Below are 16442 nucleotides of genomic sequence, written 5' to 3'. Positions count from 1 at the left end.
CCCCCGCAAATATATATACGACCAGATAATATGCCGCAGGTCGTGAAACATTGGACAACATTATTAGTACAGCCTTAGTCGCTTTGACTTTCATTGGCTCCCCTTGACCACGTCATGGTTGCCAGACCTCTCTTCGTCGAGATAGTATAGAACTTTGTAGTCTTCGTCCTCTTCATCGCTAGTAGCATCATTGGGCTCATGGTCTTCTTCAACCTCCTCATCGCCAGAATCGTCGTAGTCTCTATGACTACCGCTTTCAACGCTGCCACTGTTGTGGCTGTTATCGATAAGTTCGGCGATGTCATGGTTATTACTTTTGTTGAAAGAATAGTCGCACTCATTATCGGATCCAGTCGCGTGCTGTGAATGCTGAAAATGACCATTGCCGCTTACGAGCAGAACTAGACTGAGAAGTCGCAATTCTAAATGAGCGTAACCGTAGTCCTTTCTCCTTGCAAAAACCAATTTTCATCTTCTACCATGAAAACACCGAGACGCCGGTAGTGTGAATCTGAGCATTTCTCCACCAACAGACCTTCTTCCTCAGATATGCAGAGACACCATAGTGAGAGTGCGTTCTCAGTTTCCAGATCGAAAAGTCCAGTGGCAACATGTGCAGAGGCGTCGCTTCCTTGTTCGGCGTCGTTTAAAAGTATTGCATGCTGGTTTAGCCTTGCGCGAGAGTATTGCCATTTAGGCTTTTTTGGAAGAGCTGCCACCGTTTTCTTCGAGCGACAGACCTGTCTGATGTACCCGTAGATTTCTAGTCGGCAAATTTGGGTAGGTTTCTCAATAAACTTAGGACCCCACTCGTCAAGACTCCAGACTCCGTTGTCTCTGTTTGCAGGCCTGCATCGAAGTGATCGATTTTCCTCGCGTGTGTTGTTGTTGACCTTTTTTGGGGCTTGGCTGGTTGAGCCGATGAGCGCAAGCCAAGACCATGAAGGCGCTCTGGTAATTGGATTCCCTTTGTCTGAACCTTTGACTCCGATAGGCCTCCGCAGAGATCTGTTAGGGTCCTGAAAACCAAGAAGCCGGGCACTTCTCCAGAGTAACCCTCGCACCATGTCTCTTTCCCACAAACCGGCAAGGTATCTGCAGTTCAACGCTCCGTGGAATCTTTGCGCAATACCAGAGACCGTTGCAAAGTTGTCCAAGGGATCATATACATCCCGAAGTGAGTACTGGCCAGCAAGCTCATACCATCGGTCGAGAATGTCGCTTAGGCCAAACCTTTCTGTGGCCGAAACATTAGTAAAAAGGTCATAACGACCTCCTTCTCCCCATTTATAATGGTAATACGCTCCGTTTTCGAATTGGCTGTGTTCTCGGCATTTGAAGCTCAGCTGCTCCTTCCCAAATATCATCATGCGTCTGCTTAGAACAGACTCTTGAAAGCACCAAGCGCGATCGTTTACCGGTCCAATATCAGGAAGTCTTGATAATCCAACGTGACAGTAGGGTGTTTCTTCGGTTTCAACCATGGGGTGGCTGTAGGGCATTGGAACAGAAGGAATATCAGGCTCCGAAACAAGATTTAGGAACCCCTTTTGGCTGTGGTCGCTTATTCCAGTAACAATGGTGAGCTCAGCGTTGGAGTACACCTGTGCGACTTTCCTCGACTCTTCGGCCCAATCTTCTTTATTATTTTGGATAATGCACAATGCATCAATCCAGATGTATTGGTATTTGAACTCGCGAGCGATTTGGAGAGCCTCTCGGTGTGTAAGACTCATGTCGTCATTTTCAGGAATATCTTTTTGGTATGCCTTCAAAGTATCATTTGTGAGCATCACTTTATGACGGGCGCCATTCCCCCAAGAGTAGGACAGTGCAACGTAGCGGCCAGGTTTGCCATCCGCAAGGAACAATCTTGGCTTTTGATTGCCTGAAGGGTTTTCGCCTAGATCTATTAGACGGGTGGGCATAACCATCGGATTGGTACCACCGCAGCCGGGATGACTCCTCCTACAGGTGTCCAGCCAACTCTGAAGCAAGGGCACGCGTAGCTCTGGATTCTGCCTCTTGGTGATATATCGTCCACGTAGGTATCGGGCTGCTACGGAGTGATCTACAAATAAATCAGTCGACTGGAACTACCAGCGCCAAGTCGAATTTTGATTCTAAATATTTTTAAAGACATACCAGGTTTCGCGAAAACAGAAACATCACCATAAACGCGAGATCCTTCTGTTGGTTCACCAGAAGATACTACAACATGGCTCTCTTTTCCCTGTCGCATAGCCCTTGAGTTTGTGGTAGAATGCAAATCTGAGAAGAAGCCCTGGAGAAAAATTGTAGTGTCTCGGGAACCTTCGGGGTCTTCAGGACGGCCATCAAGGTATTTCTGAATCTCGGATCTGTTGCAAGAGCGTTGGAGGCATGTCCAGAAAAGCTTGCACATGCCACAGGACGTTGATTCTGCACATAGCTTTAGCTCTGATAGGTCGCGATGGTGCTCGTGTGAGATGTTTCGAAGTTTCTCGACGTTCACGTCTTTGCAGTGGTCGCAAAGTGTCTCCATTTTGTGTTGGTAGCAGGAAATGCTTGAGGAGACGTGGCGGAAAGGAAAGTAGAAAGACGAGGTGGGGGTAGAGAGAGGTTTATTGAAGTACGTAAGGTAGCAGGCTGATGATAAGAAATGTGATGCTTTAAGTATGACTTACTACCCCGCAAGGCTTGTCAAATAAGCAACAAGAACGAGCCACCATTTGGCAACTTGTTTGTAGAGATAAACATGCCAAGTTATCATTGTTTCCAGTCGTGTAAATACCCGTCTACGGATAAGGTCGGATGCATATGAGAATGTAGGACGATTTGATAGTAATTCAGGATATAAGCGCATCGGAAAGGAGTGAGGACGCACAGTGCTGATGCACATTCCTGCTTATGGCACTGCATCAGGAGATCATCATACTAGGGTAACCCTGTCCACTACGACTTCCAGGCTACAGGCCGTACGGCGAGTCGGCCTATGTGGCATCGTCCGTGGGGATCAGCGGCTCCTTGTGGGTGGATTTTACCAGAGAACTTGGTTGCTCGGGCCGCTGGTGGCGTGCTCGCTCATCATGTCCACCAATATTCGTCGACCACTAAGCTTTTGATGTAGCCCACCTACCATTGCTTCAATCACGTCACGAGCCTCTACCATCTTACGCCTCAATTATCTCCTGCATACGCATCTGTGCACGGCCGGGCTAGGCAGCCTCCTCGGTGGCGGGGAGCCGTCGTCGAGGGCATAGGCACCGGAGCCGCTTAGGGAACCGCACGCCGTCAATCGGTTGCATGCTTGTGCATGTCGTGGTCCTTTCGCTCGTGAGGTCGCTTGAGTGATACTCCGGTGGGTCGGTCGGGCGGGCAAGTTATTGAGTGATAACTATGGTGCAGTTGCGTTAGTTATTGGTGGAAGTGAGTTGGGTGTGGCGGTGCGAAGTTCTGTGAGACTTGCGTGTGGCAGTGCGCTAAGTGCGGGGTAGTGCGGGGTAATTTGCTCGGCAACAACTTGACAACACCAGACAAACAATCTCTGCACGACCGGTCCAGCACGCCACGCTGCAGCCTTGCACGCCTTCGCTCCTGCTTTGTACTGACATTGTCTTCAGTTGCTAGATTTGGCCCAGCTCACGCCGCCCTTCTGCTCCGATCCTGCGCGCCGACTGTTTCCTCGCTCGAGCGAGCTCTTTCCTCCCACGCCTCTCGAGCTGCCACTGCGGGTCCACACATCACACGCATTCTCGATCCAGACCAAGCCCGACAGCTCACGCATCTCTCGCTGCTCTATCAATCGCTCGCGAATCAAGTCGCTTGTCGCGCCATCGGTCGACGGAATGCCGGCCGTGACGCCGAGGACCGTCGCCAGAGTATGCGACACGCGCGCACGACGAACAGACACACACAGAGATACGCAAGCACACAAGCGCAATGGGTGGCAGGTGGGGGATGAGGGAGCGAGATACTGTTCAAATGCTCGCGCATACATACGCTTTGGTGTTGGGAGATGCGAGATGCCGTCGCAGCTGAGGTTCAAGTTTGAATACACAGAGATAGACACAAAGAGATAGGTAAAGACTGAGAGTCGTGATGACGCGAGTAGTTCAAGCTCGCCGAAAAGTAAGGCCTGTGAATGAATGTGAAGTGTGAACCTCGCTTGCGGAGACCATTGGCATTCAAAAAACCCCGGGCCACGATGTCGCAGCACGAGTGGGATTAACTAATATTTAGTCGGGAACAACAACGCCAACCCTGCCGCACAATTAACTCAAGTCCATTGGGGAAACATCGGCTCGAACCCGCGTCGCAGTCTTCAGTGCCTAATCTCGCCCTCCGACGAACCATCAACCGTCAACCTACACTCGCTTGCGCAGTTGCGAACCGTCATGTCGTTCTTTTTCAATAACGGTCTCATTCGGCAACACAAACATGACACCGATGAACTAGCTTCCTGGCTGGCAATCACAGCCAAGGCCTGTGGACATCCCAAGCTTGCCATCGCTAGCTCTGGAGACCCGAAACGCGATTGCACCATAGCACTCAAGGACTTCACCGAATTGGCCGAGTACATTTGCAACGCTGACAACCCGGTGGTACCCCGTCGCATTATGGATGCGCTCACCCGCATGATCTCCGTTCGCAAGCGTATTTCTCACCGGGTGTCTGCTATCTCTCGGGACCTCCCTTACAATGCTGAAGCTGTAAGCCGCTACCTGTCTTTCATCAAAACTCTTGAAGGTCTCAAGGAAATCCTTAGCCTTCGCAAATCCGTCGAGGAGCTTTCGACCTCTTTCGCTGGTCTGCATGTCGAGGAGCCATCCACATCGTCCTTTCAGGTCCCAGCAGCGCCTACACCACCGAGTGAAAACGAACCAAAATATTGCGCCGAATTACAAAGTGGGATTGAAGAGGCTTTCCTGGCCCTGTGCCTGCTGCTCAAGGAATACCGGGAGCTCCGGGATGTCATAGCCAACACGTGGACTCTGTACAAGGAGGGTAATTGCAGTTTGATTACGGCATCTATTACAACCGACACAGCGCTTAAAACAGCTCGGGCCCTCGAAAATGACGCCAAGGACCTTTTTGACAAACACGGGGGGTTCGAGCAAATGCTTCAGATTCTCTATTGTGATTGGTGCGCAAGCTGCAAGCAGTCCCCAGATTTCCAAGAGCAGCCGATGGATGCCATGAACTTCAACATGTACGATGTGTCTGATAAATTCTTCTACCCGACCTTTGTACAGTTAAAAAACTTCTGCTTAATGGTCAACCTCCAGCTCGACGCAAAGCAGCTTCCTGTATTCAAGCCCGGTTTCATTGTCGGATACAAACCATACGACCCATCGAGGGATCGGAGCAAATTGAGTTCCCGAGAGAAGTACCAACAAGACGAGATACTTATGATGGAGATTTTCGCCGAATTTGCTCTTATTTGCAAGACCACAGACACTCTCTCCGCCCAGGACGAACTCACTCTAGCATTGCGTATGCTCTTCAAAAACAAAAGGATGACCCTCATGGTGTTGTTCGCGACGCAGGTTTTTTTTGACACACACCACATTCTCAAACAGGACGCATCGAAAGGATTTTGGGACCTACAGCGTATCGCCCGGCAGATTGACTCTTCGCTCCAAGAAAATTTCGAGTTTCACAAGTCCTTATCCTTGAAGAATGAAAGCTGGCCGCCACGTTCTGACCTGCTGCTTGAAGGTATCCGCTCTCGCATCAACCACTGGGTAAAGTCAGACAAGCTTCAGAAGATGGCCTGGAAGTCGGGCCGGGCGCCTGGCAGCGCGTTCGTGTGGTTGAAGGGCCACCCTGCGTTTTGTGGTCTTATGACGTTCAGTATCCAGGCCATGTTCCAAGTATGCGGTGTGGTTTTTGCTAATGCCTGGGGATCCATCATGTCGGCCGCACATATCTACAACGCAGCGCGCCAAGAAAGTGTTTTGACGAGGGTTTGGAACGACATGGAAATACTGTTCAGGTTGCAGAATCGGGACGAGATGCTGGGCGGCACACCAAAGAGCCGTGATGAATACTTGAAGCAATTCTACCTCCACATGGGCTACTCGGCAACGCCGGCAGCCTTACGGGACACAAGCAATACAGACAGACAGTCACCGAAGATGCCGCTGCGCATGTTGCATGAGCAAACACCCATGAGCTGGTTGTTCGAGCATCGCTACTGCCGCGGCCTCGGAACTTCTACGCTGTTGAAAGACCACTGCGCGCTGATCATCATGCGCAGCAAATGGAACATCGACGAAGCCACGACCTCGTCCTTCTTCGACATGCAGTTCTTCTTCGCCCAGCCCGCCGCCGTGAAGCAGTTGATCTACGACCAAACCGTCTACAAGCAATCCAAGCCGCTAAGGTACGCCCTGCTCGAACACCTCCGCACTGCCCTCCAAAACGAAATGCCCGCCCTCTGTTTCGACTACTTCGCGCTGCACCGCGTCAGCTGGACTCTCCTCCAGCGCATCAACTCCGCCTGCGCCCCGCAGCTGCGCGACCTCTACGGCCAGGACTACCTGACCGACCAGAGAACGGTCGGCGACTTCAAGCTGCACCACGTCAACTCTACAACGCTGCAGCACATCAACACTGCCCGCACAACGCGACCCCAGGACCCGGACCTGCTGCCTCACCAACGCACCGACGACTGGAAGCACAACTGGAGGGAGTCGCTGCCTCTGACCGACGTGCGCGGCACCACTCATGGCAGGGTCGTCGACAACGAGGTTCAGCTGCCGGACTTGGTCGGATTCATCTTTGCTGCGGCGGCGGGGAACAAGGAGTTCGCGGGCCCGTGGCTGAGGGAGCGTCGTCCTGGAACTGCTCGAACTGCTGGTGATGGTTTTGCGCGCGAACAGCGCGAGAGGACGGCGCGTGAGTTGCTGGAGAGGGCGGTGCAGGAGGTGGGGTTTTTGACGAGGAGGCCTAGGGGGGCGATTATGGCGAGGGTGTTGTGGAAGGTGTATGGTATTGCGGTGGTGACGGTGCGGGATATAGATCAGGGTGATGGGATGGTGGTGAGTTGATGGGTTGATGAGTGGGCAGGTCAAATGGGTGCTGGAGGGTGATTTTCAGTGCGGCTTGCTGGAATGGGGGACGGGAAGCAAGCTGTGATGTTGTGAAGAATACCAGCGTCCATAGATGAGAGAGCCTTATGGTCATGGCAACACTTCTCGTCGCGGCCTCCCAACCATTCACTGCAAAGCGCGAACAATCTCAGATGACACTACATTACACGCCCCAACCTATCACGGCCACAGCACTTCACTGCATCCACGTCCCGAAACAAAGCAACCCAGAATCCTGCACAAAGCAACCAGCCACTATCCGCTTTCACACGCCACTCCTTCCCACACCAAACCCTTTCACTCCGCCCGTTATTTCTCTTTTCTCAGCTTCTCCACTGCGCCTTGCCCGCCATGCGCCGAAGTTTCAGGCCTGCCAAGCTGCTCGCTTCGCTCCGCCTTCCCGTTCTGTTTGGGTGTTGGAAGGCTTCGGCGGTGGCTCAGATGGTGGCCCTGGGATGTGCTTCCTGCCCGCAACGTCCTGAGGAGGAGCAGAAACTGGGTTGATGCTTTGCTGTGCGGTGCCGTGGTGGATTTGTGTCGGATATGGAGGCCAGGCCGATACGAGAGTGTGCTGCTTTGGATGGAAGAAGTTTCGACTTTGAGGAGTGGTAAATCAGAAGTGATGTCGTGAGCTGAAGATCGAGTGTGCGTGCGCCAATTGAAAAGATTTGAGGATGACAAGAAATTAATCGTAGTATGCCGGGATGTGAGGGTGTTCGATTGTGCGACGTGAGTTGAGTAGGCAGCTGGTGTGAGTTGAAATGTCCCTTCGTGAAGTGTGCTCGAGCAGTCAAAGACAAAAGGACAGTGATGAGCCGTAGTGTGACCAGAAGTAAAACAGTGCCGAGCATTCTGGAATTCCGGTGTTCCTTGCACCTAATCCGCCCTCAAGAACTTCAGCTCTCCATCCTCTGCACGCTCGAATCTCGCGCGCATGCTCTTTGCTCTTTTGATCAGACTCTGCGGTGTCTCCTGGTGTTCCGTGTCTTTCGTAGCATCGAGCTCCTCTTTGTTCCAGCCTTCGAGTCCGTGGAAGAGCAGCGCTATGAGAGATGATTTAAAGAGCGCGTTTCCGTTCTGGATGCTTTGGATGATCGTGGTGATGAGCAGCATTGTCGTGAGGAGAACGATGCAGATGGGGAAGGACAGCCAGGCCCAGCGGACGTGGATGTAGGTTTCTTGGGTGTAGGCATCGCCTTCCACGAAAGTAATGTTGAGGTTTCGTTCACTGCGGAGCATGCTACTGAGCGCATGTGCTATGTTCGTCGAGACCGTTCGCAAGTCCCTATAGGAAATGTACTGATACGCTAGTTTTCCGGAGTCGAAGAAAGTAAAGTCGTCGTGTGTTGCTGAGGTGTCTAGAAGTTTTTCGAGGTAGATTGCAACGGAACCCCAATCGTCACCAATAGGATATAGAGTGGACGATGGCTTCCAAGCGTCGGACAACGCTTTCAACTTGCTGTAGGCGCTGTCCTTTCTACCTACATAGGCGAGTTTCTCCGTAGAGGAGAGCTTTTCGGAGAGCTGTCCGTCTTGGAGTGTGAGGCTTTCGTAGCGGTTAAGACAGAATTCGATTTGACATAAAGTGATATCGGCAGTTATGTTACCATACATGACGCTGCTGCTGTTGAGGATTCGCGCTTCAATCATAGTAAGCATTTTTGGTACAAGTTCATATTCCACTTGTGTAGCTCGTATGGGGTATAGATCCCTACTGTCTATAAAATCAACATTTTTGATTTCAACTCCTGGATATTGACCATATGAACAGTCTGCGAATAGGTCAAGATTGCCCACTTTATGTGTCGAAAGGTAATCTTGTAGGGCCGTAAAATTGCCGAAAGATGGTGTATTAGGATCCGGGTAATAGTATTTAAACATAGACTGTGGTTTAGGTCGTTTGAACGTGTAGTTACACTCAAGCGAATCTGAAGCTGATACCGTGTAGTTCCTACAGCTTGAACACATATCGAGGGTGGTAAGGTTCGTCCAACGGCAGTCCAACGTTGGGCAGTTAATTTGTGGTTGCTCATAGACGGCGCTATCTGAGAACATAGTCGTCACGAGTTTGTGAAAAGCTGCCTTTTCTATCAACATCGTTAGTGAGTCAGTAAACATTATTGAGTTGGGGCGAAAACCATTTAGCACAATATCGTCTAACTCCTTATTTGGGGATATATAGATCCCACTCCAGTCCCTATAACTCCATCTCGGAAAGACCCCGGTGGCAATTGCTACTGATGATGTAGCATTGGCAAGAGGTGCATTGCGCGAAGGGTATTCAATAATTTGCTGGGCCGTTGGTTCAAAGGCGAGTGTGATAATCGTGACAAGCGCGCCTGCAGTAGCAATCACTGCTGTAGGCCTTACCTTCCAAAGGAATGTAAGGGAGCCCCAGGGGCCTCTGCTCGCATCGTCGAAGATTTGAAGGTGACTGAGGCTCCTAGCGGAGGAAGAAAAATGTGTCCATTTAAGCTGGCTGATGCATTCGGCGATTGGGACGAGGAGGGAGGATCTTGCAACCGTAGAAAGAATAGCGATGACTGAGTTTGGCTTAATCAGGAGCTTCCAATCCGCCAAAGCCTTGCCGTCTATTATGCCAAGTATGACCACGATGAGGCCTACACAAACGGCGCTGAGTGAAATGCTTGCGGTCTCCCACCACCAGCCCGAAAGTGTAGAATTTCTTTGACGGTGCTTTTTTCCAATGGAACCGAGCCAACTGGAGATAGTGAGGTTTGACAATCTGCCACCCGGCAATGGATCCTCTGTCGATTGTCGTTCGTACTCGCTTTCTTGGGCGGGAAGAACTCTCCGTTCGGCATCTTGGAGAGTTATCGAGCTCCGAGGGGAGGTATTCACGGATATTTGAGTGTACCCATCCGTGGTCCATTCTTGTCGTGATATACTGCCACAGCTGCTATCGGGGATTGGCATTTGATATTCCGAGATGCTGATACTTCTTGGTGTGAATGCTCGTGACGTATCTGCAGCACTGTAATTCTCCATAATGAGTTGAGAGGTGATGCAAACGAGATATATCAAAAAGAATGAAATTATCGGAAAGAAAAGTCAGTACGTAGAGCCACTCGCCTTTTATCAGACAACAAGATCCCCACTCGGCCCAGCTGCAGGTGTTACTTTTTTAGAAGTCTGACTGATAGCATGCGTCAAAAATGCATGCAGCTCAGCCGCAGTGACGCAAGATGCATGGCTGCGACCCGCAAGATGCCGGGGGTTACGCGAGTGGGTGGGGGTTTTGAAAAGGATTGGTTCGACTCAGTGCCGTACCACCACCTTGTGGATGTTGACATGTTCACAATTACGAATAGGATATGTAAGGTGCGGACTCTGCAACCTAATCGTGATGCTGTAAAGTCATTGAAGGTGGTGAGTCGTGCGGAGAGAGATGGTGGAGAGGAGCTGGAGGGTGGGGGCTTGTGGGTCTTCCGCATTGCTGGTTGATCTCTCCCAACTTCGGTGACAGCTACCTATGCGAGAACGCTAGCTGATTAGCAGTGAATGTCGCGAAATTACCGCATTGCCGTTATTGCCCTTTTGCCGCATTGTGTTCCGCTCTGCATACGTTCGGGGGAGATGGTATTCGAAGAGGCAATCCGGCACAGGAAGGGCTTGACCAGCCAAATGAACAAAGATAGGGTGGAACCTCGAAGATGTTTTGGCAGCATTCGCGCACCTTACCAGCGAGCCATCAAAGACATAGGGACCTTTTGCAATTCTTGCAATGTGTCTCCGTTACCTAGTAGCAGACTACAAGCCAAAAACATTCAACTCTAGGTATATTCTTATGTGTTAGGTTGTGCAGTCGTTGATTTCTAGAGATCTTACTTTGCAGCTCGTTGTGATGAGCAGCCAGAGCAGGTCTTAGCTTGGGTGTTCGCCATGGCCCTTTTTCAACATCGTTGTCTCATCGCTTCCCTGTTGCGACCTGCTTTGTTCAGTCGGCGAGGTCTTTCATCTCCAGGCTACCTCACAAATAATTAAATCTCAGTTAGCCATGGCCACAAATCGAACATCACCTTAAGCTTTCCTAGATTTCCAAGTGCAGGAAGGTAACCGGAGAGAAGCTATACAACCGTGCCGCGTACTCCGGCACCATCGATCAGACCAAACCACTTTCGCCAGATTACTACCGGGCCCATAGGCAGAAATTTACTACCCAGGTCGTCTCTTTTACCTACTCGTTGCGTATTCCCTCCGCCGCGATAGGCAACGCGTCGGTATCGTCCTCCTCCGCCTAAAGACCTACCGGGCCCTTATACCGTATACACCAGGACAAACCCTACTACCTAAGAATTTAGGTATATTTAGGTCGAGAAAGACAATTAGCGTAGAAGACTACGGTATCCGCCTTAGGTTTATACATATAATCGCTCGGGATAGTATATCGGTCGCGATATACCGGAGCTCCTCGTAGTCCTCGTAGTCCTCGTAGCTTCTCGTAGCTCGCCTCGTAGCTTACCTCGTAGCTTCTTCGCCTCGCAGCTTCTTCGCCTCGTAGCTCGCCTCGTAGCTTTTTCGCCTCGTAGCTCGCCTCGCAGCTTCTCCTTATAGCTTCTCCTCGCAGCCTCGCCTCGCAGCTTCCCATCGCAGCTTCCCCTCGCAGCCTCTCGTAGTTTCTTATCGCGGTACACCCTCGTAGCTTCTTATCTTACCTCCTTATAGCTCTCATAGTTCCTCGTAGCTCCTCGTAGCCCTCGTAGCCCTCTTAGTCCTCGTAGCCCTCGTAGTCCTCGTAGCTCCTCGCGGCTCCTCGCGGCTCCTCGCGGCTCCTCGTAGCTACGAGGAAGCTACGAGAACTACGAGGGCTACGAGGACTACCAGGGCTGTCCGAAGAAGCGTTACGGCTTCCGGGATTAGGCTTGGGATTCTTCTTGGGCGATGGCGTTGCGATGCTGATGGCGATGTTGGGATCTCGCGACAGGCTTGGCAAGTCGCGTTTCCCCGCACGGCCCCGCCCGTTTGCGACAGCCGGCGAAACGTTTCCATTCCCACGACGGACATCGCATCAACCATATCTTTGCTCAATGGGTTTCTAACTACCTGAAGGATAACACGTCCATCCCAGCAAGTCAGTGGCCAGTTCGCAAAGAAGCCACCTACCGCCCTACCACCAGGCCCACATCGCCCGCGCCCCGACTGCATCCCATTCCATCGACGTAAACCAGTCCCTCTTCCCGGAATCACTACATGGCACAACTCCAGATCCCACACAGAAGCGCCTGTTGGCACAGTCTCCTATCTGTCACGCCCGTCGCTCATTGCAGCAACAGCAGCAGTGTAGGCGACGCGTCAAGACGCGTCAGTGGCGTCCTTGATTCAGAGCTCACTTGACTCGAGTATGAAGCTCTGTGAATCTGCATGACTCGTGCCCGTCTTTGCTGTGGCGGCTGGTGGCCTGGCGGCCACACGACTGGACCGTAACAGGGAAATATTCAGCTTCAGGCTTGAAAGGAAGATCCAGGAGAGCTCTGTGCACGACGTGTTGAGGTGGGCTTTAAGATCTCTTCCGGTAGTGGTTGTCAAAGTCACCTTGACATCGCCCGGAGCGAGGCAAACGAAGCTTGCAACACGGACGCTGCTATACATTTCACTATGGTTTGTTCTTTTGGATTGTTTGCGGACCCCTCCTCTCCGTATTCAATCGCAAGGCCATAACTACGGCCTCCTAGATGTGTCCCAAATCTGACAACCTCTGACGCGTCCGGCCGCATGCTTTGGATATCGACAAAAGAATGGCAAATAATGTATACCTGCTGGTGCGGGTGTCAGTCATTTCGAACAGCCGAACGCACTTGGACCGTTTGGTTGATGGCACTTTCACACAAACTTGTCAAATGTGGCAACGGCTTCAAAGAAGACATTTGCATTGTAAAAACTATCCCCGCCGAGACGAAAGAAACAGGATCATCTACTGCATGCTTTGTTACTGATGTTTTCCTACTTGGAGTGGTAGGGAGAAGTACCTTCCAGGATTCCAAATCGGCTACCCCTCGCGCCTTTCCTGCTCCTGCTCTGTATAACGCCGCTGTAGAGGAAATTGGGACAACAAAATGGGAGACACCGGAGACAGTTGCAGAATTTGCGGTGTTTCATGACGCGGCACGTCAGTGTTGTGGAGGTTTTGAGACGACTCCAAGCTCTCGTTGCTTGCTCTCCCAGAAATTCTGCTTCTACGCGACTCGGGGTCGTCAATGCTGCTTGAGCCTCGCATGTTTCCTGCCTCTTCTTGGGGTATGCGATCGTAGAAACCTGAGGTCCAGGACCGTGGTGATGTAGGTTCGTTCGGAAGAATGCCGTGGTGGGAGAGCGATGGATCGCTTGTTTCCTCTCCATTGCTGAATTCACTCGAAGCATTTTCGCTAGGTGGTTTATTCCATTTTCGTTGAACCATGTTTGGGCCTACGTCGATGCCCCACCTCCACGTTATTGGATGCTCATGGTTGCTTCTATCCTGGATTGGCCACCATCCAAGCCCAGTTTTCTCTTTCCAGATGTCTGTCTTTTTGATTGATGAAATATTTTCCTCTTTCAGATGTCGAACCAGGGCACTGTTTGCTAGGAAAGAAAGTCGAGCTGCAATCGAATCGGGTGCTTTTGGAAGGATTGATCTGCTTGGAAAGCGGAACATAATCCAAAGGAGACAAAAAAGCACCGTTGTAAGAACTTCCAAAATTATCGTCGTTCTAAGATCCTGTTTGGTTCGTGTCTGGTGGTGCCGCATTGTCCCTGTCATGTTCTTCGTATTTGTTGCGTTTGCGATGTCCAGAGCAAAAGACCGCCGTTCAGTTAGTAATTCTCGGGTGACTGCTACATACATTTCCTCTGCAGCCTTGGCAAGATCGTTGACGTCGAGTAAGGCTGTGTGATTATTTAATTTGTACTCGGCGTATGCAGCCAGAAGTTCAAAGAAGTTTGAACTTGATGTAGTAGTAGGCCAGAGGGAGCTACTGTTTAGCATTGCAAGTAAATTTGCTCCCATACTGTTGGAAGTAGTGCTGCTTTTGGGAGCCATATACATTGGGAACCTCCCGGTGGTATTAACGCCCGTGATGTGTGTAATTGATTCACGATTATAGCTGACCGGGGTCCAAGGTAGACTTGTAATATTTCCGCTAATATCCAGGCTTGTTGGCTGTTTAAACTTGACATTTACTTCGACGGTCGTAATATTTTCTTTGCAAGACAATCCGCGGAGAGTAGGAACAGAAACGTTAAACGTGTCAGAATTGACGATAGTGTTGTTTTTGAATTCTGTAATCGCCTCGAACGGGCCCGATATACTGGAAAAATCCTCTAGAAACACAACAATTGTTGAGGTGGTACCAAATACGTCCATATGGCAAGATCCATAGTAGGATGGTGGTGCTCCTTTGGAGCACTGTGATGAGAAAAAAAACTCATTCTCTAAGAACGTGTTGATGCCATGAGATATTTGGTTCGCTTCGGTGATGTTCAAGGTTGATAAGCAATGACTACTGCTCCAACGAAAGTCGAAAGAAATTGTATCGTTACAATCGTTATTTCGAAAGGCAAAAACCTCAAACTCGTGGGGCGAAATAGGTTCGCAAGCAACGTCAACAGCAAGGGCCGGTACTCTAGCCTCGATCTCATAGCCTGTTGTTTTATTGGATGCGGCAGCCGTCGTCGGGGACCACTCTGTGAGGTTACTGATCACCAAGTTGTCCAGAATTCCGGGCCTCTCTGCCACGTTGAGATCTGGTGTGATTGTCCATTCGGCGAGTTGTGATGCCCACTCCACGTATGGACGGTTATCAAAGTGATAATCAAGGAGCCATAAATTCTCAACTAGACTCGAGTCAAGCTGTAGAGCAACTAGTGCCGACGTTGTAGAGGTGCTATCATGAAAAAGACCTGCGGCGACCACTTTAATTAGTGGAAACAGGAGAGTGGCGAATGCGGTAGCGACTAATGCAAATCCAAACTTGGAACCTGCTTCCTTCGGGCTTTTAAATAGCATATAGAAACTCGGTGTATCTTGAAAGTTGGAACGAAGAGGGTCTTTTTTTGATGGTTGATGGAGGCTTCGGTACGGTAAGATGGATCGCATACCGCTATCGATTCCTGAGGATAAAGCACTTAGTAGAACTAAGATAGTAGTCGGAATATATCGGAAAAGGTTTGACGTGGTGGAGTTGACCTGGGAGAGACCGTGACGAGAGATGGATAGCTTCTGGAAAACGGCAAGAGTGGTAATTACAGCACAGAAAGCAAGGACGATAGCGCATTTTGCCCAAACACGAAGGGCAATAGGGCTCCAACCAGAATGTTTTAAGGAGCTATTGCTATCCAACTCTTCTTCGTAAGAACTTGTCGACGAACTGAAAGGCGTATTAACTTCGAGTATTAGTCCGTTTGCCGTGATATCGTTGCCTTTTTTCAATTTTCAGTACGTTCGGAATAATGAAACTGTTGAACAGTGCGAGAAAGCTGGACACTGCTGTCGCATTAAATTGAGTGAAACTGTCTGCTTAAATACACGACTTCCCTGGGTAGAAAGGTGACTATCGTTCTACTAATAGGAGAGAATAGTATGATGTTGAAAAAGTAAAGTGATGATAGGGTTCGTGCTAAGCGAGATAATATAGTTATGGTGGTGATAGTTGACACACCCCCTTTAGGATGAGTAGTCTGGTGATTATTCTGATAAACGAAATTGAAGTAACTGTACTTGGGAATTAAACTTTAAAAGGAGGGACTGAGTGTTGGTAATTTAGGAGGCTAAGAGCGGTTGGCTGGTAGTTCCTTAATATTTTTTAATAAGAGATTTGATGTTTCTAAGGTTTAGCTAAGAAATGAAGTGTTTAAATCTCTAAGGAGGAAGAGGTTTAGTAAGTCCGTCTGCTATTATTTTAGCTAAGGGAGTCTATCTGAGTCTGATATATCCTTGCTAGATTTCTTATCTTAGCTAATGTCTGTAAATGTCTATATGGCGTAGCTTAGTGATAAGCTTGATGGATGATTCGCTGAGAAGTCTAATAGTAGTAGTATTATTATACTATATATGAACGAGATGTTCTGGACTGAACTAGATTTCTTAGAAAAATCTTTCCTACTAAAGAAGTTCCTTCGCTGTATCTAAGAGAGTAAGGAATTCCGCTTCTATGCTAGAAGTGGTAATCGTTCTTTGCTTGTTTGCTTTCTAGTGAATTGGTCCTAAGAAGAGCTGGAAAAGAAAGCCTTGATGTAATCTCCTTGTTTCTATGTCTAAGGCGTAAGAAGCGTTACTAGAGGTAAGGAAGATATTCTGTTGGATATTATAGATTCCTGAGTATTCTAGTGTAAGGTATTTAGTATCGGATAAATACTGAATAACTCTAGTTG

General features: G+C 49.7%; 4 protein-coding genes across 4 annotated transcripts; 1 reads left to right on the top strand and 3 right to left on the bottom strand.

The window, feature by feature from the left end:
* Positions 1–3: 3 nt before the first annotated feature.
* K452DRAFT_247513 (uncharacterized protein) lies at positions 4–2738 on the bottom strand. Its single transcript, XM_033538064.1, has 2 exons — positions 2146–2738; positions 4–2071 (listed from the first exon to the last, which is right to left on the bottom strand). The coding sequence occupies exons 1-2, from the start codon at positions 2522–2524 to the stop codon at positions 423–425; spliced, it is 2028 nt and encodes a 675-aa protein (XP_033398837.1). The 5' UTR covers positions 2525–2738; the 3' UTR covers positions 4–422.
* A 1785-nt stretch (positions 2739–4523) lies between these two features.
* Positions 4524–6800, top strand: K452DRAFT_214271 (uncharacterized protein; the record flags this gene model as incomplete). Its single annotated transcript, XM_033536222.1, has 2 exons — positions 4524–6542; positions 6741–6800. Coding segments are annotated over 2 exons (2079 nt in total), but the record flags the coding sequence as incomplete, so codon positions are not given.
* Positions 6801–7829: 1029 nt separating this feature from the next.
* On the bottom strand, positions 7830–10184 carry K452DRAFT_166926 (uncharacterized protein). The gene is made up of 2 exons (XM_033535736.1): positions 9215–10184; positions 7830–9163 (listed from the first exon to the last, which is right to left on the bottom strand). The coding sequence occupies exons 1-2, from the start codon at positions 10083–10085 to the stop codon at positions 7953–7955; spliced, it is 2082 nt and encodes a 693-aa protein (XP_033398835.1). The 5' UTR covers positions 10086–10184; the 3' UTR covers positions 7830–7952.
* Positions 10185–12825: 2641 nt separating this feature from the next.
* Positions 12826–15078, bottom strand: K452DRAFT_346847 (uncharacterized protein; the record flags this gene model as incomplete). The annotated part of the gene is made up of 1 exon (XM_033545483.1): positions 12826–15078. The coding sequence occupies one exon, from the start codon at positions 15076–15078 to the stop codon at positions 13084–13086; it is 1995 nt and encodes a 664-aa protein (XP_033398834.1). The 3' UTR covers positions 12826–13083.
* Positions 15079–16442: the final 1364 nt, after the last annotated feature.

This window comes from Aplosporella prunicola (assembly GCF_010093885.1).
Source record: "Aplosporella prunicola CBS 121167 unplaced genomic scaffold K452scaffold_9, whole genome shotgun sequence".
NCBI lineage: Eukaryota > Fungi > Ascomycota > Dothideomycetes > Botryosphaeriales > Aplosporellaceae > Aplosporella > Aplosporella prunicola.
The sequence above is the reverse complement of the archived record's forward strand: the minus strand, read 5'-3'. Positions and strand labels throughout refer to the sequence as shown.

What these genes read in the sequence shown, in the direction of transcription:
- K452DRAFT_166926 (XM_033535736.1), bottom strand. Translation starts at nt 10,085, where the DNA reads ATGGAGAATTACAGTGCTGCAGATACGTCACGAGCATTCACACCAAGA. An exon ending in AGACGATATTGTGCTAAATG is followed by an intron (nt 9,164 to 9,214) that starts GTTTTCGCCCCA and finishes CGATGTTGATAG; the next exon opens with AAAAGGCAGCTTTTCACAAA.
- K452DRAFT_247513 (XM_033538064.1), bottom strand. Translation starts at nt 2,524, where the DNA reads ATGGAGACACTTTGCGACCACTGCAAAGACGTGAACGTCGAGAAACTT. An exon ending in TTCTGTTTTCGCGAAACCTG is followed by an intron (nt 2,072 to 2,145) that starts GTATGTCTTTAA and finishes ATTTATTTGTAG; the next exon opens with ATCACTCCGTAGCAGCCCGA.